Source organism: Coregonus lavaretus, assembly GCF_964263955.1.
Source record: "Coregonus lavaretus genome assembly, chromosome: 27".
Lineage (NCBI taxonomy): Eukaryota > Metazoa > Chordata > Actinopteri > Salmoniformes > Salmonidae > Coregonus > Coregonus lavaretus.
The window spans coordinates 24,600,846-24,624,127 of NC_140014.1; the positions used below are offsets into that span (position 1 = coordinate 24,600,846).

General features: G+C 41.4%; 1 protein-coding gene across 2 annotated transcripts in view; it reads left to right on the top strand.

The window, feature by feature from the left end:
• LOC311102404 (hypoxia-inducible factor 1-alpha-like) overlaps positions 1-23,282 on the top strand; it is a 48,046-nt gene that overhangs the window by 14,217 nt on the left and 10,547 nt on the right. For both annotated transcript variants that reach the window (XM_084143735.1, XM_084143734.1), the window contains exon 3: positions 11,023-11,174. In XM_084143735.1, the coding sequence (XP_083999861.1) occupies positions 11,023-11,174 (152 nt within the window). The remainder of the gene's footprint in view (positions 1-11,022; positions 11,175-23,282) is intronic.

Sequence of the window (23,282 nt, forward strand, 5' to 3'; positions counted from 1 at the left end):
TGGTACTGTGTTTAGATCTAAAACCAGATTGATTGGGGCTAAAAATACTGTTAACAGAAAGAAAAGATTGTAACTGTTTGTTGACTATAGATTCTAGGATCTTTGCCAGACAAGGGAGCCTAGAGATGGGTCGATAGTTATCCAAATCACTACCGTCACCTCCCTTATGTAATGGCAGAACAAAAGCTGCTTTCCACACCTTAGGGATATTTCCTGTGCTTAATGTTAGATAAAAAATGTGTGTCACTGAACCAGCAGTGATAGGTGCAGCACACTTAAGTAAGTACGGGTCTAAATTGTCAGCGCCTAAGGATTTCTTAGTATCAATGGCACACAGGGCAGCTAGAACCTCTGCTTCAGTTATTTTCTGGAAACTAAAAACAGGGTTACCATTTTTCAGAGTAACAGTTGAAAAGCAAGACGAAAAATCAACTAACTGGCCAGTACCACAATGGCCACTTTTCTTTTCAAATAAAAAACCAGCAGAGATGAAATGCTTATTAAAAGCGTCACAAATAAGAACCAAGAACTGGTTCGGTTTCTTACTCTGTGATTCTTAAGCGGGGCATGTTTATCAGACATAGAGGTAACAATAGAAGATAAAAAAGCAAGGGCTAAAACCGGGTCCAGAAAGCAGCAAGTGGATAAAAGCTCAGAGTGATATAAGTCAAGGATAAAAGGGTTGGTTTAGTTGTCAGCTGAGTTAGATTTAGCTCAGTACAAATATATTTTAATTTATCGGATACTGGTGAAAGCCAATCCAGGTTAAAATCTCCCAAAATCAGTAATTCAGAGTTTGCATAGTTAGACAGTATATCAGACAATTTGCATAGAGTACAAGGAGGAGCTGAGGGGGGGGGGGGGCGATATACCCCTGCTAGAGTTAAATGAGCATTATTATCAAGTACCACATTTAAAACTAGACATTCATATTGCTTTGGGACAGAGGTTGATATGGACACAAACATTTAAGCAGCATTTTACATAAATCGCGATACCACCACCTCTACCAACTCTATCAGCTCTATAAATATTGTACCCAATCAACTGAACATCTGAATCAGGCACAGAATCACACAGCCACGATTCAGATACAATCAGTACGTCAACATTTTGATTGTGAGACCAACATTTAAATAAAGTCCAACTTTTGGATCAGGCTTCTAGCATTCAAATGAATTATTCCAATGCCATTGCTACGGGAATTCATATCAGATGGAGTATCCAAGGTAGCACCTGAAGCTGCACTGAATGAGAAATAAACCATTTTCGGGCTATTGACAGAGCTCAATTTTATGGGGACAAGATTACTACTAACAATACCTCTCTGCATGTAAGTAGTATTCGCAATACGGTGATTGGACAATAATCTAGGAATTGCAGAAAGGTTGTTAGCTGAAGTTTGTTCCATATTTGCAATTGAGGGACTAATTAATGAAACTGGGAGAGGAGCATTGAACATAGTCTGATAGGGGAGCGTACAATCCCAAAAGTCAACCCCCGAAAATACACAACGTCAGGTATCAAAGGCTCTACATGAGGCAAGAGTAAGAGACATGTTGGTGGAGAGGATGCTGGAGCCATACCTGTTAAGATGTAAATTGTCCCGAAGAAATAGACCTGGTCGGTCTGTAAAAGCTGCAAAGTTATCCACAAAAGGAATTCCCATCGTGCAGCAGTATCCCTTAAGTCAGGTGTGTAATTGGCATATACGACTAAAAACCATATCCGTGTAGCGTGGGGATGGAAAAGGACCGGAAACAACACACGCAGCGTATTTATCAATGTTTTAAAATAGTCTCTCAATTTCTCTGACTGCTGGAGTTTAATGTCATTTGACCCAACATGGACAATGACAGTTGAAGCGGCGGAGTGCTTGCTAATAAGTAGCGGTAGCATGGAATTTAGGTCAGGGATCCTAGCGCCAGGGTAGCAGAAAGTCTCAGCTTTCCGGATTGAAACGTTTCGGACCATGGATGAACCCACCACGAGAACGGAAGGCCTACAGTAGGAGTGGGCGATATACCGGTTTGATAGTAAAAACCGGTATTGTGCCGCGCCATGATATGGATTTAGCAATATCATGGATACCGCGATTTATTCAGAATTCATAAATTCGAATTTTGCATCAATATTTTTTTGTTCCAAATTTCAACTGAGTGATAGTACTAAGTAGCTACATCTTTTTTTTTTTTTTTTTATCCAACCTTTCTTGGTTCTTACGAATAAAAGAATGTATGTTAATATGTTGACCTATTTTTATGAGCGCACGTCGCATGCACTTGTTGCACGCATGTAGTGCTAGCAACAAAGAAGTGTGCAGGCAGCTGCAGTTAGGAGGCAGGTTAACTATTGGGGGAAAACTTTACAATCCAGGATGAGCGAAAACACAGAAATTGATGTTGCTCAAGAGCAGGAGGATAAATTGGTTAAGAAGAAAGGGGGCACCTCTGTTGTTTGGAACTGGTTTGGCTTTAAAATCTCCGACCCCGACCAAAACACTACCCTATGCAAGTTGTGTCGTCGTGTTGTCTTAGCAAAAGGTGGAAACACGACCAACCTGTTCAATCACTTAAAAAACATACATGTCCGTGAGTATGAACAATGCACCAGAATGCGTGAGACAGTAAGCCCAGGAGCTCGCCCGAAGACAAGCCAGACTCGCACTCAACAATCAATTATATCATCATTTGCTGCCGGTACTTGCTATGAGAAGACGAGCAAAAAATGGATAGACATCACAGCTGCGATTACAAATCACATAGCGAAGGACATGGTACCGATTCAAACTGTGGAGAAAGAGGGGTTCAGAAAGTTGATTCAAACTCTGGACCCAAGATATGAGATCCCGAGCCGCAAATATTTTAGCCAAAAATGCCTGCCACAGCTTTACACAGAATGCTGGGACAGAGTTTACAGTGAGATAAATAACATTCCATTCTTCTCCACTACTGCCGATCTATGGTCAAGTCGTACCACAGAACCTTATATAAGCCTCACAATCCATTACATAGACGGTGACTGGAAACTGAAAAGTAAGTGCCTACAGACGTCTTATTTCCCAGACGACCACACCGGGGAAATAATTGCAGGTGGGCTGAGGGACATACTGTCGTCCTGGGGATTAAAAGAGTCGCGTCAAGTTTGTATGACGACCGACAGCGGATCGAACATGATCAAGGCATTGCAGCTGAACAAGTGGGCAAACCTTGGATGTTTCGGACACAGGCTGCACAATGCTATTGGTAAGTTTCAGGACTGTAGCCTAGGCCTACCCTGTATGATGCTTATTATTAAGAAAAAATACAGCTCACATCAGCCATGTACCGTAGGCTAAATCTAAGCACATCAGATTTGTAAAATGTGTAACAGTTGAATGTAAATGCCGTAAATCCTCAAACAAAGATTAAAAGTTATATTGTATTGTGATTTCTATATAAAAATGCATTATTATTAATTATTATTGTATTGTGATTCGATTATTTTTCACCCTATTATTTTGATTTCTTATTCCCAATTTCCAGAGAGGAGTGTCCAAAACGCTCCCGGGCCACAGGGGTGTGCGATTTCCCGGGCCACAGGGGTTTGCAAAAAGGTGGTTAGCACGTTCTCATACAGCTGGAAAAAGCAGAAGGCCCTGATGACAGCACAGAATGAACTAAGCCTGCCCCTGCACAAGCTCATCACAGAATCTCCGACAAGGTGGGGATCTCGTCTGAAAATGATGGAAAGAGTCCTGGAGCAGGAAAAGGCCATTACACAGGTCCTGGCAGGGGACAAAAAGACACGGCACCTTGTACCTACCTGGCAAGACATCCAGGTCTTGGAATCAGTCACAGCAGCACTGAAGCCACTCCAGGACTTTACAGATGCCCTGTCAGGAGAAGCGTATGTGAGCGTGTCCTATTTGAAGCCTGTCATCAATCTGTTAAATGCAGAGGTTCTAAATCTGAGCAAGGACGATACAGAACTGACCAAAGAGATCAAGATCAAGGTTCTTGATTACTTGAATAACAAGTACACTGACCCTGCAACAGATGAGCTGCTCTCCATGGCTACCTTTCTAGATCCAAGGTTCAAGACCAGGTACATGTCCGCTGAGAAACTGGAGGACATTAAGGTATTTATTCATTTGTTCTTGTTTTATTGCTTCAAATGTAAAGCACTTTGGGCTGCATTTTATGTATGAAAGGTGCTATACAAATAAAGTTTAATTATTTTCATTTTTTAAGGTGAGAGCTGCCTCAGAGACCGAAGCCCTCCTGGTGGAGAACACAGCCCTGGGAAAATCGTCTCTTGCAGAGGATCACACTGACAGGGAGAAAGAAGCTTCCACTGCTCATCAATCAGGCAAGAAGCCCAAGAAGAGCCTTGGGAGCTTCTTTAAGCAGACCAGCAGTGCACCTGCCTCATGTTCAGAGAGGCAGATCATTGAGCAAGAGCTGAATAGCTACATTCTGGCAACGGCAGCAGACAGCGAGTCTGATCCTTTGGAGTGGTGGCGATTTCACGGATCTAATTTTCCACGTGTGAGTTGTCTGGCAAAGAAATACTTATGCATCCCTGCCACAAGTGCCCCCTCTGAGAGGGCATTCAGCACTGGGGGCAATGTGGTGACATGTCACAGGGCAGCACTAAAGCCAGAAACAGTCAACATGCTGGTATTCCTGGCACGGAACTTGTGAAGAAAGTTCTAGTGAAGATTTGTTGATATTGTTGATAATTGATGGTTGAGGCTTGAAAGGTTTAGTTTCAAACGGTTAGTTTTTTACATATCTACGGACCGTAGCCAAAACAAACACACGTATTTGAATTTGTAATTACCTTATTTTCTTTATCTCCTGTTATTTTTTATTTAATTTTACTTAATATCTAATTTATATATATATATATATATATAGGCCTACCTACCTCATGTTTACGGAATGCATGTTTGCACAATACAAATAAAAACTTTTCAGGTCCATACGGTCCAATGCCTCACTCTTTCTGGTTATATAAGGTTCAAATACATATTTTTCCTTAACTAATATAATTTAACCAAGAAGGGATATTAAAATGTGATTCATATTTTTTTACGTCATATATCGTGATATCATATCGATATCGTCTGGACAGTGGAAAATATCGTGATATGAATTTTAGCTCATATCGCCCACCCCTAGCCTACAGATGGGTTTATTGGGTAAATGACGGGGCCTCTCCCGGGTGATCTGCCACCTAGCAGGTTGAGGGGGGCTAGCAGCTGAGACTGACGACCTAGCGGTAGGCAAGGAGAGCAGATGAGTGTGCTTGGGCACTTCCACCTGAGAGTGAGACGGCAGCAGTAGAGATGTACAGCAGGGGTGTCAAACTCATTTTAGCTCAGGGGCCACATGGAGGAAAATATATTCCCAAGTGGGCCGGACCGGAAAAATCATGGTATATATAACTTAAAAACAACAACTTCAGATTGTTTTCATTGTTTTAATACGATCAACATAAAACATAAAGCTGGAGCCTGAGGACAGTGTGTCCAAAATAGTACAAGCACAACATCACTATTAATCATAAAACACGTCAAGTTTATTTGAAAATTCTAAAGAAAAAGAACACACAAACACACAATGCCTCAGTGATTAACAGAACTGTTTCACAGATCACAGAACTATATCAGGGTGTCATTTCTCAGGCAGAAATGTAGATAAAAATAATGAAATCCTGTTCCCCAAACAAGTGCAAGAACCACAGAGTCAAGAATAGGTTAAATATACAAATAAAATAAATTAAAAACAATAGCACATCAACATAAAAACATATAAAGCTGGAGCCTGAGGACAGTGTGTCCAAAAGCACAATATCACTATTAATCATAAAACACCTCAAGTTATTTGAAAGTTCTGAGGACAAATAACACACAAAAACACAATGCCTCAGTGATTAACATAAGTATATCACAGATCACAGAACTATATCAGGGTGTCTCATGCAGCACTTTAAGTGGGGTTGCATAGTTTATTTGACTCCTGATACCTGGCATCTTTTAGCTTTCACCAGCGCATCAATATCAGGCGTCACATCCTGAGTGGCAGCCAACTTCAGGATGTGATTCAAGTGCTTGTGCGTGAGCCTTGAGCGTAGCTTTGTTTTATTTATGCTCATTACAGAGAACTTGCTCACAAAGATATGTGGTTCCAAACATGCACAACAGTTTTGCAGCGAGGGCTGTCAAGTTGGGGTAACCTGGCAAGAGATTCTGATAAAATGTGTCCAAGCCAGCTGCGGCAAATTTGCCCTTCAAATCCGAGTCACACTGCAAGTCTATTATTTCAAGTTGGATGCTGACGGGCAGAAAAGAGGGATTCACGGTGAATGGCGAGCAAAAAACGTTGAAGTCTTTCTCTAGTTCACCAAAAATCTGAAAGCGTTGCTCAAACTCCCGTAACAGTCCCGTTATTTTATCTTTGAACCGCTTCATGTCTGCCACATGTTGGGTTGCGCACACATTTTTCAGACACGGGAAGTGAGCTGCATCACCACCGGCGAGTTGCGTCTCCCACAATGACAGCTTCAACTTGAAAGAACGTATGCTGTCATAATACTGCGTGACAACTTTGTTGCGCCCTTGCAGCTGTTTGTTCAAGTTATTCAGGTGCTCTGTAACATCCACCATAAATGCAATGTCCTGCATCCTTCTGCGGAATGAAATTCTAACACTGGTTTTCCCTTTTCTTCCATGAACTGTTCAATTTCGTCTCGTAAATCAAAGAAACGCCTCAGCACAGCACCTCGGCTTAACCATCTTACCTCAGTGTGGTATGGCAGGCCATAGATGTGGTCTTTCTCTCTGAGAAGGCTGTCAAACTGACGGTGATTCAGGCTTCTGGATCGGATGAAATTAACAGTTTGGATGACCACCTTCATGACGTTATCCATCTTTAATGACTTGCAACACAAAGCCTCCTGGTGCAAAATACAGTGAAAAGTCCAAAAATCACGTCCTCCATTTGCAGATTGCACTTTCTCTCTGAACTTTGTCACAACGCCTGCTTTTTTCCCGATCATTGAGGGCGCACCATCTGTAGCCAGGCTGACAGCGCGGGACCAGTCCACTCCGACCCTTTCCAGCGCGCCGACGAGTGCGGTAAAAATATCAGTTGCTGTCGTTGTATGTGTCATCGGCACCAACTCCACAAACTCCTCGGTGACGGTCAATGTGTCATCAACTCCGCGGATGAAAATGGCCAGTTGTGCAACATCTGTAATGTCCGTGCTTTCATCAATTGCAACTGAAAACGCAATAAATGACTTTACTTTTTGCTTCAACTGGCTGTCCAAATCCACTGAAAGATCGGAAATCCTGTCTGCAACTGTGTTTCTTGTCAGGCTGATATTTACAAAAGCCTGACGCTTTTCAGGGCACACAATCTCCGCTGCCTTCATCATGCATGTTTTACAAATTCACCCTCACTAAATGGTTTTGAAGCCACTGCGATTTCATTAGCAATGAGGTAGCTAGCTTGCACTGCAGCGTCACTGATGTCTCGGCTGTGAGTAAACACAGACTGCTGTTTGTTCAGACCCGCCAACAGTTCATTCACCTTCTCTCTTCTCCGCTGTCCTTGAAAGTTGTCATATTTGTCGGCATGAAGACTCACATAGTGGCGACGAAGGTTATATTCTTTCAGCACTGCAACATGCTGTGAACACACCAAACATACAGCTTTCCCATTCAATTCCGTGAATAAATAGAAGGATGACAATTTTTCTTGGAACACTCTGCACTCTGCGTCCACTTTTCTCTTTTTTGACAGAGACATATTGGGGCAATGAGGGTGCCAAAGCACATAATGTTAAAAGTAGAAGCCGTAATAAATATTGCGGGCAAAACAAAGTAGCTCATCCGGACTGGCTGCACGTGCTTGACCTACTTGCTCTGCCCCGGTATAAACAGTTTGCTTGTTTAACACAATTGCTATTGCGCCATCCAGTGGATGCAATTGGAACAACAGTTTATTTTATTGAAAAATTGCAGCGCATTTTTATACTTTACAAAATCATCTCGTGGGCCGGATTAAACCCGTTTGCGGGCCTGATCCGGCCCGCGGGCCGGACGTTTGACACCCCTGCTGTACAGTATGATTGGAATGCACTTCCAGGTCTTCCAGGACCTTGAATCTCCTCCCCAATTGTAGCACTTCCGAAACATTTGATGGATTCCGTTTCCTGGAGTGCTTTACTCCCCGGACAGCAATCCAGGCATCCTGAAGCGGAGCAGAAGGGGTGGAACAGACCAGGAGTTCCTCGTCCTCCTTGATCTGGCGCAAGACAGATACTCTCCCCTCCAGCTCAGCGACTCTCTGGATCAGGTACTGGCAGGTGGTACATCCAGGGGTGAGCGAAGCCATGAGAGACATCCAACTTTCAGCTTGCTCCTCTCTGTAGGTCGTCTCGTCGTTGTTGGTAACCAGGAATCTGGGACACAAACTTGCGGTCCCAGCCGTAAAGGCTGACCGCGTCGCGGAATCAGTAGCAATGCAAACTTTAGCTATGATTTAAAAACGATTTCATAAAAACAACAAACCCGAGTGTAGGCAGTACACGGTTCTGTTGCGCGCTCTGATGACGTCTGTTGCGTGACGACGTCGAAGTGTAGCCACACTTTGAGATTGAGATTTATAATGGACCGTTTTTGGATTGCGTAAACAACAACAGTAATTGTCTGATGGCAGGGATGCAGGGTTGTATTCCAAACAAAACAACTACAAGTGTGCTTGCTCTAGTTCCTCAACGGCACAGCTAGGAGAACAAAAAAGTACCTTATAGTTGAAGACTCTTCTTTGAGTGCATTGAAATTGCATTAGGAACTGTGCACACTTTGGAGAGGTGTGTGGCTACTTGGAGACACCAGTTAGTCCTCTCACTCAAACCCTTGTCATTTTGTTTGATGTTGCACCTACCCAACATTTTTCAGGAATAGTCTTATCATGTTACTGATCCTGAGTATTTTTTTATCCACCAATGCGGCAAAAAGAACAGTAAATGTAAAATGGACATAAAATCAACAGTTTAATGTTTGGATTCAGTCTTGTCAGGTGAACTGTTGTGTACTCACCTTTTGGTCTAATAATTTTCCAATTATCTATTCCCTTTCAATTGCTACCATGGTTATGCATTTGCGTTTTCATATTTCTTCTTTAAGAAGCATTTCAATTTAGCCCTATCCATTAGGGCTGGGTGCTATACCGTATTTGACTATATACCGGTATTGATGCACGGACCGGTTTGGGTTTTTACTTTACTTTCTATAACGATATTTAATGTTTGGTTTGTTAAATTTGATACGCCGTGTTTAATTACCATTTTTATAATTTACTCCGCTACTTGATTAATCTCTCCATGCTCTCTCTCGCTCTCTCTCTCTATGCCGCTTTCCACACAGACCTAGCCCCGCCCCCTGTCACTCAAGGAGTGCTTTTGTTGTTGCTTGACCATGAGACACTTGCGTTCAGTCTGCATGGTCAATGCAGCACATGCAACAATGTTGATGACAACTATGCTGTTTCCACTTTGCGTCTTAATATAAATCCACAAGCGTTCTATAGTTACATTATTAGTTTGTGTTTCTTACATCTGCAAACAGCTAGTTTGTCTTTTCTTAGCAAGTTGTGGCTAAATCGTGTTAGCCGCTAATGCTAATCGCTAGCTAGCTAGCTAGCTAATAAATGTACCGAGTCAGCGCAAATGTAGCTAGTTCTACAGCCTGATACCAGTGATGGTGTAGGCCTAAATCAGCATGTTTGTGCAACAGTATCTTCTAAACCAAAGAGGATTAGGCGAAGCATAAATATGTTAGCTACATGAAGTAGCTAAGAGAACATTTAATGTAGCCAAAGATTTATAGGGTCCCCTAGAAAAACACTAACCAACACTTTGGTTTCTACCCTGTCACAATAAGTCCTCCCTGGCATTTTCATTAGTTTTCATGTCAAATAACACTGTATTCAAAGTGCCCACTATTATATTCTAACTATTCCAACAGTTCACCCAAGTGTTTTGATCTAAATCGCAAGTCAAATCGCAATTGCAAGATTTGGTTTAAAATAAGGTCTAGATTTTTTGCCAATATCGTGTAGCCCTACGTGGCAATGTGGAAATGCAGAAAATTATTTTTGGTTGAAGTTTAACTGAACAGTATAAAACAATCAGAATGGAGAAACATTCTAAATGATTAATGGTCTTTCTCCATTCTGATTGTTTTATACTGTTAAATTAAACAATTTCTGCATTTCCACATTGCCACGTAGGGCTGGGCGATATGGCCCAAATATCACATCACTGTATTTTTCTAATTTTCCACGGTATGACGGTATTTGATACTTTGGAATAATAAAAATTGTAAATTTGCTTTATGAGTAGTGCGTGACCCTATGGTGGCAACACATACATTCTAAATTATTAATGGGTCTATGTGTTGCCACCTAGGGTCACGCATTACTCATAAAGCAAATGTACAATTTGTATTATTCAAAAGTATCAAATACCGTCATACAGTAAAAAAAAATAAAAAATACAGTGATCTGATAGTTTGGCCATTTTGCCCAGCCCTACTATCCATATAGGCAAATTCCCACAAGTGTAAACAGTTAACAAGGGCCCCAGGACCAGTGGAAGCGAAATAGCCCCAATAACATCAAAGATCCACCACCATATTTTACAGTAGGTATGGGGTTATTTTCTGCTTTTTGACTGCGTTTAGACAAGCAGCCCAATTCTGATATTTTTTCTCACTAATTGGTCTATTGACCAATCAGATCAGCTCTGAAAGAAATTCAGAATTGGGCTGCCTGTGTGAACGGAGCCTTTTAGGGTTTCTGTGTTTGTTGCAGTACCCTGCCCTACAAGCATGTGTGTTGGCTAGTAATCATATATCCTGCTTTTCTCATGTCCCTGTGTCTGCCACGCGGTCCCTTCTGCTACCTCCCTCTATTTCTTATTCTCTTTCTCACCTCCTCCCCCCTCTCTCTCGCTCTCTTTTTCCAGATGATGAGGAGGAGCAGAAGGAGAGTGAGCTGGACTCCCAGCTGAATGGCTCCTATCTGAAGGCTCTGGAAGGCTTCCTCATGGTGCTGTCTGAGGACGGGGACATTATCTATCTCTCTGAGAATGTCAACAAGTGCTTGGGTCTGGCACAGGTAGGTCTGGTGTCCCGTTAGTCAGAGACAGAACTGACTAGGATAGACCGATCAAGAATGCAGATCTACATGTAACTGCCAAAATAATGGAAACACTTTAGTAAATGAGGGATACAAAGTATATTGAAAGCAGGTGCTTCCACACAGGTGTGGTTCCTGAGTTAATTAAGCAATTAAAATCCCATCATGCTTAGGGTCATGTATAAAAATGCTGGGCAGGCCATTATTTTGGCTACCATGACTATGTCCCCATAGGATGACAATGCCCCCATTCACAGGTGTTATGATGAGTTTCTAGGGTATCAAGTAATTCATGATGTAAGAATATACTTAGACACTTTTGATGGGGAGTTTATATAAGTATTTAATAGGTACCATGGTTCAATATAACAACAGACATAGCTTTGCCTCTTCCCATACCCAACTACTGAACAAAGACCATATCTCACTTATATACCCTCTGTTACACGTTTCTTCAACCACATCTGTTAACCATCAGTGGGCACTCTCTTCTCTGATGTTATTCTCTTGTACCCCAAGGCAATATGTCCTATCCATCAATCATGCTACCATAAACATCAGTAATCTCCTTTGATATAATGGAATGTAGACTCTGTGGCACTAAGCCACTTATCTACTAACTCTAACCTGTTCCCACACAACACTATGAAAACATCATAACAATCCCCCCAAAAAAGTATCTCTCTTTTGTGGTAATAACATTACTTAACCGCAACACTTCACCTATCTTGATATAAAATAAATTGTTCTACAATCAGTAGTATATATATATATATAGATGACTAGAGTCTAAACTATGCTACCAAAAAACAAACATAGAAATAAATGGTGCACATCATGACATCATCCCCACAAATACAAAGATCCATGACACTTCCTAAGTTACATGGATATTACAATATATTCAAATGAATATATCAAAATATAAATAACGTCAGTCTTCTTCATCCATCTTCATTCAGAGGAACCCCAAGCTTTTCTCTGGTCACTTGGGGCGCTATCTGATCGACTGAGTCTTCTTTCCACATCTTCAATCCTGTAAACCTTAAAATTCACGTTATACATTTCCAACTTAACATTCCACATTCCTCAATCAACATTATCAATGTACTCTAAACTGGAATAAGATATAGATGAATCATTTGTCCTTTCTCTCCTTGCATTAATATTGACTGATACATCTCTATTCATACTCCTAATACCTTCCTGTATTACATTTACATTTTACATTTTAGTCATTTAGCAGACGCTCTTATCCAGAGCGACTTACAGTTAGAGTTCATACATTTTTTTTTTTTTTTTCATACCCCCCGTGGGAATCAAACCCACAACCCTGGCGTTGCAAACGCCATGCTCTACCAACTGAGCTACATCCCTGCCGGCCATTCCCTACCCTAGACGACACTGGGCCAATTGTGTGCCGCCCCATGGGTCTCCCGGTCGCGGCCGGCTATGACAGAGCCTGGATTCGAACCAGGATCTCTAGTGGCACAGCTAGCACTGCGATGCAGTGCCTTAGACCACTGCGCCACTCAGCAATGCTGTATGTCTCTTATATTTCCCATAGCTTTATTTAAATTCCCAATACCTTCCTAATCCTGTTGTCCAGCATGTACAACATGTATCCCCTATATAATCACAGACATTCCCCCTCTATCTACTATAATAGCATCCAATGCTATATGATTATCACTTACATAGTCTAATGAGTGACATCTCAGACCCAATTTCTTGAAAACCCATGATTGTTAAAAGATACAATGTTGAACTCTGACTTTGTTCTCCTAATATGCCTGAGAAGACATACACAGTATAACTCTGTTTTCACTCCCTGTTAAATCAGTACATCCTTGAAATATTTAGGATTGAAAAATTCAACCACAATCAGATCAGATGAAAATAGCATAAACATTCCTATGTCTGAAATACCAAAACTCCATGATAGCAACCAATTAAGTACTTGCCTAGCAACATAGATATGTACCACTCTAAACATCCAAATCAATACCACCCAATACTTCAAATGTATATAATGACTAATATGTTAATACGTTAACCCAATTGATTAACATATTCATGATTGTCACAATCAGTCACAATCCTCACATTAACTTCCATGTGTCAAACAGTATGATTCACTTGGTCCTTATCAATGAAAGTTAAAACCCTCAACTTTATCACCCATTACAACTGTCAGAATGTACACTTATATTAACATACAGTATAAACATCCATCATTCTATTATGATTTTCCTCATCCTGATAATACAGATCATTATCTCAATGCATTCTTAATACTATTAATTTAGTAGTGTATATATCAACTACCCCAATTCTGAAATATGGATAAATCCATTTTTTTATCAACACAGCTAAACAACCCCTTTTTCCTCCCGGCACTTAAATCTTCTGGCGTCTCTTCATTATATTCTTCAGACAGCTTCATAGTTCAAAATGAATTGCCAATGACAATGCCACAACTACAATGTCTCATCTGAGTCACCACCAAATCTACAACCTACAGTTGAAGTCGGAAGTTTACACACACTTAGGTTGGAGTCATTAAAACTCGTTTTTCAACCACTCCACAAATTTCTTGTTAACAAACCTATAGTTTTGGCAAGTCAGTTAGGAAATCTGCTTTGTGCATGACACAAGTAATTTTTCCAACAATTGTTTACAGACAGATTATTTCACTTATAATTCACTGTATCACAATTCCAGTGGGTCAGAAGTTTACATACACTAAGTTGACAGCTTGGAAAATTCCAGAAAATTATGTCATGGCTTTAGAAGCTTCTGATAGGATAATTGACATCATTTGAGTCAATTGGAGGTGTACCTGTGGATGTATTTCAAGGCCTACCTTCAAGCTCCTTGCCTCTTTGCTTGACATCATGGGAAAATAAAAAGAAATCAGCCAAGACCTCAGAAAAAAATGTGTAGACCTCCAAGTCTGGTTCATCCTTGGGAGCAATTTCCAAACGTCTGAAGGTACCACGTTCATCTGTACAAACAATAGTACGCAAGTATAAACACCATGGGACCACGCAGCCGTCATACCGCTCAGGAAGGAGACGCGTTCTGTCTCCTAGAGATGAACGTACTTTGGTGCGAAAAGTGCAAATCAATCCCAGAACAGGACCTTGTGAAGATGCTGGAGGAAACCGGTACAAAAGTATCAAATCCACAGTAAAACGAGTCCTATATCGACATAACCTGAAATGCTGCTCAGCAAGGAAGAAGCCACTGCTCCAAAACCGCCATAAAAATGGCAGACTACGGTTTGCAACTGCACATGGGGACACATTTCGTACTTTTTGGAGAAATGTCCTCTGGTCTGATGAAACAAAAATAGAACTGTTTGGCCATAATGACCGTCGTTATGTTTGGAGGAAAAAGGGGTGCTTGCAAGCCGAAGAACACCATCCCAACCGTGAAGCATGGGGGTGGCAGCATCATGCTGTGGGGGTGCTTTGCTACAGGAGGGACTGGTGCACTTCACAAAATAGATGGCATCATGAGGAAGGAAATGTGGATATATTGAAGCAACATCTCAAGACATCAGTCAGGAAGTTAAAGCCTGGTCGCAAATGGGTCATCCAAATGGACAATGACCCCAAGCATACTTCCAAAGTTGTGGCAAAATTGCTTAAGGACAATAAAGTCAAGGTATTGGAGTGGCCATCACAAAGCCCTGACCTCAATCCTATAGAACATTTGTGGACAGAACTGAAAAAGCGTGTGCGAGTAAGGAGGCCTACAAACCTGACTCAGTTACACCAGCTCTGTCAGGAGGAATGGACCAAAATTCACCCAACTTATTGTGGGAAGCTTGTGGAAGGCTACCCGAAACGTTTGACCCAAGTTAAACAATTTAAAGGCAATGCCACCAAATACTAATTGAGTGTATGTAAACTTCTGACACACTGGGAATGTGATGAAATAAATAAAAGCTGAAATAAATCATTCTCTCTACTATTATTATGACATTTCACATTCTTAAAATAAAGTGGTGATCCTAACTGACCTAAGACAGGGACATTTTACTATGATTAAATGTCAGGAATTGTGAAAAACTGAGTTTAAATGTGTTTGGCTAAGGTGTATGTAAACTTCCTACTTCAACTGTGATTGTCTTGTCCATTATACCAACAACATTAGAAATGTTGCCTTTGAACATATCCTTCTCCATTCTCACTCAATGGTGGACTCCTGTCCCACTCCCTTGATATAAAAACATGAGAAAATCAGTTGATAGCTTCGATTGGCTGTTGTACACCGGTTGCATGTCTTCAACGCCTCTGATAGTCATCTTCAGCCGGTTCATAGGTTGTGTCTTTGTATTTGGGGCGGCAGGTAGCTTAGTGGTTAAGAGCGTTGTGCCAGTAACCGAAAGGTCGCTGGTTCTAATCCCCGATTCGACTAGGTGAAAAATCTGTCTGTGCCCTTGAGCAAGGCACTTAACCCTAATTGCTCCTGTAAGTCGCTCTGGATAAGACTGTCTGCTAAATGACTAAAATGTAAATGTAGGTTCACACCATTCTAGGCCAAATTATCCCTACTATGCATCAAGACACCATCTGTATTTACCTCACTACAAGACAAAACATAACAGTTTAATTGATTTCATTTCTAATCCAATAAATCCATATAAACATTCACTACATGATACATTATTATGTTTTAACAATTATTCTTAATACCAATTTCTAATATACTTCCCAATTTCTGTTAACATCGCTCTGTGTAGTGTGTCCTTCTTGCATCTTACCACTAGGGGAGTTGAGATTCACTGCTGCAATGACACACAGACATAGACACAAAAACAATGCTCCACAGTGGCAGTGCCATCTTCCTCCTCTGAATTAGAATACTCTTACAGAGGGACACATAGATGCAGGTATCTCTCTCTGCTACTTTCCCCTCCATCGAGGTAGCCAGCACCAGCTAGTACTAACCTCTCCACCTAGATTATTTTCAGCTCTTACTTCTGTAGTCGTTTACTGCCACACAGTCTCCCATGCACAGAAAATGCCCATATTCTCCTCTTAGTTCTGTCAGAGAAGCCTTCACCTTTTGGAAGAAAGTCTTCAGAACATTGTTAGGCGAGACATAGTATTCCACTTTACCCTGTCTTCTTATCAGTCAGGAAAAGCCTTGAGATTAGGAAGTGCACATTCTTGCATCTTGTTGCAGTCACTAGTTTCATAGACATGACTCCTCTACATCCTGCCTTATACCACAAATACATTTTCACCTAAAACATTTAATCTAACCCATAACACATTAATTACTACTGCTCATATTCTAAATATAATTTGCATATTTAACAAAGATCCTCATGCCATCAGTACTTCCCCCTTTTTTTTAACACATGACTCACATCGTGATTCATGTATTAAAGAACAAAACAACGACATTGTTTGTTAAACCAAAATAATAAATGAAATTAAAATGACAACTTTTGATAATACCTTAACTTAATTATATCCCCTAAAGTAATTCAAGAATAGTAAAATTGACTAGCTCCAGGTATCCTTCATTCAGGGATAGCTCTTTCACTCTTTCCTTTCCATGGTCCTAATCATATACAGTGGGGAGAACAAGTATTTGATACACTGCCGATTTTGCAGGTTTTCCTACTTACAAAGCATGTAGAGGTCTGTAATTTTTATCATAGGTACACTTCAACTGTGAGAGACGGAATCTAAAACAAAAATCCAGAAAATCACATTGTATGATTTTAAAGTAATTAATTAGCATTTTATTGCATGACATAAGTATTTGATCACCTACCAACCAGTAAGAATCCCGGCTCTCACAGACCTGTTAGTTTTTCTTTAAGAAGCCCTCCTGTTCTCCACTCATTACCTGTATTAACTGCACCTGTTTGAACTCGTTACCTGTATAAAAGACACCTGTCCACACACTCAATCAAACAGACTCCAACCTCTCCACAATGGCCAAGACAAGAGAGCTGTGTAAGGACATCAGGGATAAAATTGTAGACCTGCACAAGGCTGGGATGGGCTACAGGACAATAGGCAAGCAGCTGGTGAGAAGGCAACAACTGTTGGCGCAATTATTAGAAAATGGAAGAAGTTCAAGATGACAGTCAATCACCCTCGGTCTGGGGCTCCATGCAAGATCTCACCTCGTGGGGCATCAATGATCATGAGGAAGGTGAGGGATCAGCCCAGAACTACACGGCAGGACCTGGTCAATGACCTGAAGAGAGCTGGGACCACAGTCTCAAAGAAAACAATTAGTAACACACTACGCCGTCATGGATTAAAATCCTGCAGCGCACGCAAGGTCCCCCTGCTCAAGCCAGCGCATGTCCAGGCCCGTCTGAAGTTTGCCAATGACCATCTGGATGATCCAGAGGAGGAATGGGAGAAGGCCATGTGGTCTGATGAGACAAAAATAGAGCTTTTTGGTCTAAACTCCACTCGCCGTATTTGGAGGAAGAAGAAGGATGAGTACAACCCCAAGAACACCATCCCAACCGTGAAGCATGGAGGTGGAAACATCATTCTTTGGGGATGCTTTTCTACAAAGGGGACAGGACGACTGCACCGTATTGAGGGGAGGATGGATGGGGCCATGTATCGCGAGATCTTGGCCAACAACCTCCTTCCCTCAGTAAGAGCATTGAAGATGGGTCGTGGCTGGGTCTTCCAGCATGACAACGAGCCGAAACACACAGCCAGGGCAACTAAGGAGTGGCTCCGTAAGAAGCATCTCAAGGTCCTGGAGTGGCCTAGCCAGTCTCCAGACCTGAACCCAATAGAAAATCTTTGGAGGGAGCTGAAAGTCCGTATTGCCCAGCGGCAGCCCCGAAACCTGAAGGATCTGGTGAAGGTCTGTATGGAGGAGTGGGCCAAAATCCCTGCTGCAGTGTGTGCAAACCTGGTCAAGACCTACAGGAAACGTATGATCTCTGTAATTGCAAACAATGGTTTCTGTACCAAATATGAAGTTCTGCTTTTCTGATGTATCAAATACTTATGTCATGCAATAAAATGCAAATTAATTACTTAAAAATCATACAATGTGATTTTCTGGATTTTTGTTTTAGATTCCATCTCTCACAGTTGAAGTGTACCTATGATAAAAATTACAGACCTCTACATGCTTTGTAAGTAGGAAAACCTGCAAAATCGGCAGTGTATCAAATACTTGTTCTCTCCACTGTACACTGCTCAAAAAAATAAAGGGAACACTTAAACAACACAATGTAACTCCAAGTCAATCACACTTCTGTGAAATCAAACTGTCCACTTAGGAAGCAACACTGATTGACAATACATTTCACATGCTGTTGTGCAAATGGAATAGACAACAGGTGGACATTATAGGCAATTAGCAAGACACCCCCAATAAAGGACTGGTTTTGCAGGTGGTGACCACAGACCACTTCTCAGTTCCTATGCTTCCTGGCTGATGTTTTGGTCACTTTTGAATGCTGGCGGTGCTTTCACTCTAGTGGTAGCATGAGACGGAGTCTACAACCCACACAAGTGGCTCAGGTAGTGCAGCTCATCCAGGATGGCACATCAATGCGAGCTGTGGCAAGAAGGTTTGCTGTGTCTGTCAGCGTAGTGTCCAGAGCATGGAGGCGCTACCAGGAGACAGGCCAGTACATCAGGAGACGTGGAGGAGGCCGTAGGAGGGCAACAACCCAGCAGCAGGACTGCTACCTCCGCCTTTGTGCAAGGAGGAGCAGGAGGAGCACTGCCAGAGCCCTGCAAAATGACCTCCAGCAGGCCACAAATGTGCATGTGTCTGCTCAAACGGTCAGAAACCGACTCCATGAGGGTGGTATGAGGGCCCGACGTCCACAGGTGGGGGTTGTGCTTACAGCCCAACACCGTGCAGGACATTAGGCATTTGCCCAGAGAACACCAAGATTGGCAAATTCGCCACTGGCGCCCTGTGCTCTTCACAGATGAAAGCAGGTTCACACTGAGCACATGTGACAGACGTGACAGAGTCTGGAGACGCCGTGGAGAACGTTCTGCTTCCTGCAACATCCTCCAGCATGACCGGTTTGGCGGTGGGTCAGTCATGGTGTGGGGTGGCATTTCTTTGGGGGTCTGGGGCTCCATGCAAGATCTCACCTCGTGGGGCATCAATGATCATGAGGAAGGTGAGGGATCAGCCCAGAACTACACGGCAGGACCTGGTCAATGACCTGAAGAGAGCTGGGACCACAGTCTCAAAGAAAACCATTAGTAACACACTACGCCGTCATGGATTAAAATCCTGCAGCGCACGCAAGGTCCCCCTGCTCAAGCCAGCGCATGTCCAGGCCCGTCTGAAGTTTGCCAATGACCATCTGGATGACCCAGAGGAGGAATGGGAGAAGGTCATGTGGTCTGATGAGACAAAAATATAGCTTTTTGGTCTAAACTCCACTCGCCGTGTTTGGAGGAAGAAGAAGGATGAGTACAACCCCAAGAACACCATCCCAACCGTGAAGCATGGAGGTGGAAACATCATTCTTTGGGGATGCTTTTCTGCAAAGGGGACAGGACGACTGTACCGTATTGAGGGGAGGATGGATGGGGCCATGTATCGCGAGATCTTGGCCAACAACCTCCTTCCCTCAGTAAGAGCATTGAAGATGGGTCGTGGCTGGGTCTTCCAGCATGACAACGAGCCGAAACACACAGCCAGGGCAACTAAGGAGTGGCTCTGTAAGAAGCAGCTCAAGGTCCTGGAGTGGCCTAGCCAGTCTCCAGACCTGAACCCAATAGAAAATCTTTGGAGGGAACTGAAAGTCCGTATTGCCCAGCGACAGCCCCGAAACCTGAAGGATCTGGAGAAGGTCTGTATGGAGGAGTGGGCCAAAATCCCTGCTGCAGTGTGTGCAAACCTGGTCAAGACCTACAGGAAACGTATGATCCCTGTAATTGCAAACAAAGGTTTCTGTACCAAATATTAAGTTCTGCTTTTCTGATGTATCAAATACTTATATCATGCAATAAAATGCAAATTAATTACTTAAAAATCATACAATGTGATTTTCTGGATTTGTGTTTTAGATTCCGTCTCTCACAGTTGAAGTGTACCTATGATAAAAATTACAGACGTCTACATGCTTTGTAAGTAGGAAAACATGCACAATCGGCAGTGTATCAAATAATTGTTCTCCCCACTGTAAGTATAAAACTGCTTAAATTTACTAACCTCCCCCCCTTAGCCCTGGGCAACATTCCAATGAGAGATAAGGAAATACCCTTTCTCCTGGAAGAGAAAGTATACATTTCATTAACATTAAATTACAATCAGTAATCCAAAGATAGTAATTACACACAAAACATGATACAGATATACACTGTTCTATTTCACATCAATAATCGATTGTTTCAATATATTTCCTCATAACTACTCCATAAGAAGATTACCTAAAATCTCTCAAAAGATGACAACCACTCAAATATCTGTTAGTATACAATGAGTATGTTTAATTGATTACTCTTCACTTTATCCTCTGTAATTCTCACAATGATTATCGAAATGCTAAATCTGCTACATGTGATCCCATATCAATATATCCTAGTATCGCTACTTGATCAACAACATAGGAAATACCTGTTTCATTTTACATTTTAGTCATTTAGCAGACGCTCTTATCCAGAGAGACTTACAGTTAGTGAGTGCATACATTTTCATACTGGCCCCCTGTGGGAAACGAATCCACAACCCTGGCATTGCAAGCGCCATGCTCTACCAACTGAGCTACAGGGGACCACAGTTACCCCTTATATTGTTCCTGTCACCCCTATAAATGTCAAATTTAATTAATTCACCCATATAATCAATTACTCTGCGTAAGGAATCAATTAATTCTTTATCCCAGGCATCTATTAAAAAGGTTGTTTGATACGTTATCTCCTACTTTCCCTTAACATATACTGTAGGGGATTTCCATCAATCCTGGAAAAAAAACTCCCACTCAAAACACATCAGATAATACCACGTTCCATTAAGTTCACCACACCTTCTACTATAAACCTATAACCCCTGTATGGTAATGTATAGCCTAACTATCACTACTTTCTTTCACCCTCTTACTAAATCATGGCATTAGTAAATTCTATCCACAAACCACTACTACTTAATAACCTATTTTCATAGACCTTACTAGAAAGCATTATTTTTAATCCCATTCTATTCAAACAATCCAATTCAACATCTCATCATCTCCCAATTAACCTACTTATTCTTCTTTAAACAATCCAGTTCAACATTTCTCATTACCCAATTAACCTACTTATCCTTCAAACACAGAAAACCCTCTAGCTATCATTCTTTACCGCTGACTTTCCATCTAACGGTACTTTAACATATGACAAATTATTGTGAAGTTATGGTCAAAACTAACAAAACATCTATTCACAGAGATGCAACTTTAATTACTATGTTATGCTATGAGTTGGTAAGACAATCTCTTTCCTATAATGTTATCAATTCACCTAGTGATCTAGGTCCATAGCATCAATGTAAAAGTTTTGCTTTCTTCCCAACCTGGGCTTGAACCATGGACCCTCTGCACACATCGACAACAATCACCCTAGAAACACCATTACCCGTCGCTCCACAAAATCTGCGGTCCGTGCAAATGAAGATAAACAACTACTTCCATGTCGCAGACCAAGTTACGTCACCACTCTAAACCCACTAGTTCGCACCTCACGTTTCAGCGAGCCCCAATGGCTAACACCTGCAAACAAAAACATGGAAACTCTTCCATTTTTACTAGCAGACCAAACAACACATTCTCAAACAGCGTTCTGCATTTACCTCTATTGTAGGGTTTAAAAACTAACGTAACAACATTAACCATCCTAAATTGCTGTAGTAACGTTATGTTTGGTTCAGTTTATCTATTACGATAGTATGTCCATAATACTTCTGTAGTAACCTCAACCAAAAGTTGCTATATTCCTCAGTCAATGTTATCTTTCATACTCTGCGTCCTTCCAACACTGCTTCATTATCCCTAGTGTTTGTTTAATATTCCTATTATTCTCTGAGATCCCTAACTTCACTTCCCATGAATATAAGACATTCGCTTCTCTATGCGTCGTAAACTACATCCTATTTCCCCTTTTATCAACTAAGATCATAGCCACAGCTCTTCTGAAACCATCAATCCACCATTATTAGAATACATCAGATCTAGGCAACTGTCCTTTCTAAGTAGGCTACAAGTAACACCAAACACTTGCTGTAGTTGATCAGCATATATTTAATTTACATCCATACTATGAATATCCGATTTATGGATAGACATTACAACACCATTCTCAATTTTTTAATCTAGCAAACCCATAGGCAACGCAAAAAAAAAGACCACCATGCAATCGTCTCGCTATTCCTGTTAAACAAGTGAGTCTTTCCATTTGAACCACGCACGCTTCAAACCTTCCATTCTATATCACAAAACCAAATACTCTGTAGTATCCGTTCAAGCAACACACACCAACAGTTGAATTATCCTCAGAAAACCTGATTTTACTCTATTTAATTGAAATGACAAATAAATCCCACAAATAGAGCAATTACAATGGTTTGTCGTCTTACCATCTGATACAAAATGAAGTTCCTTCACTTCACCACCTTAGCTCCACACTGATAAGTAGTTTAATGCAAACCCTAAATTGGCTTTGTACAATATTATACTTACGTCTTTAACCACATTACTTATGGTCAGAATTACTTATGGTTTATTCCTTAAACCTTCTCTATCACATGATCCAACAACGGTACAAACTTAGAAAACCCGTATTCATTATTTTCCCACCCATAACGTACGTTTGGGTGAGCAAGTTAATACCTATATAACGTTAGAAACTTCTAGGTACTCACATCCAAGAATCCCTTCGTGTTTTTGTTTTTTTACCAATACACAATCGACACCCAAACCTCTTCAAACATTCTCCCAGCGGACCAAAACAATAGACTGTAATTTTCAGGACACTGCCCTGCCTGTCCAGAAAATACACTTTTCCACTACTCTATAAAACAGCATCACAATATCCATACCACTCCTTGATATTCTATGACCTAATT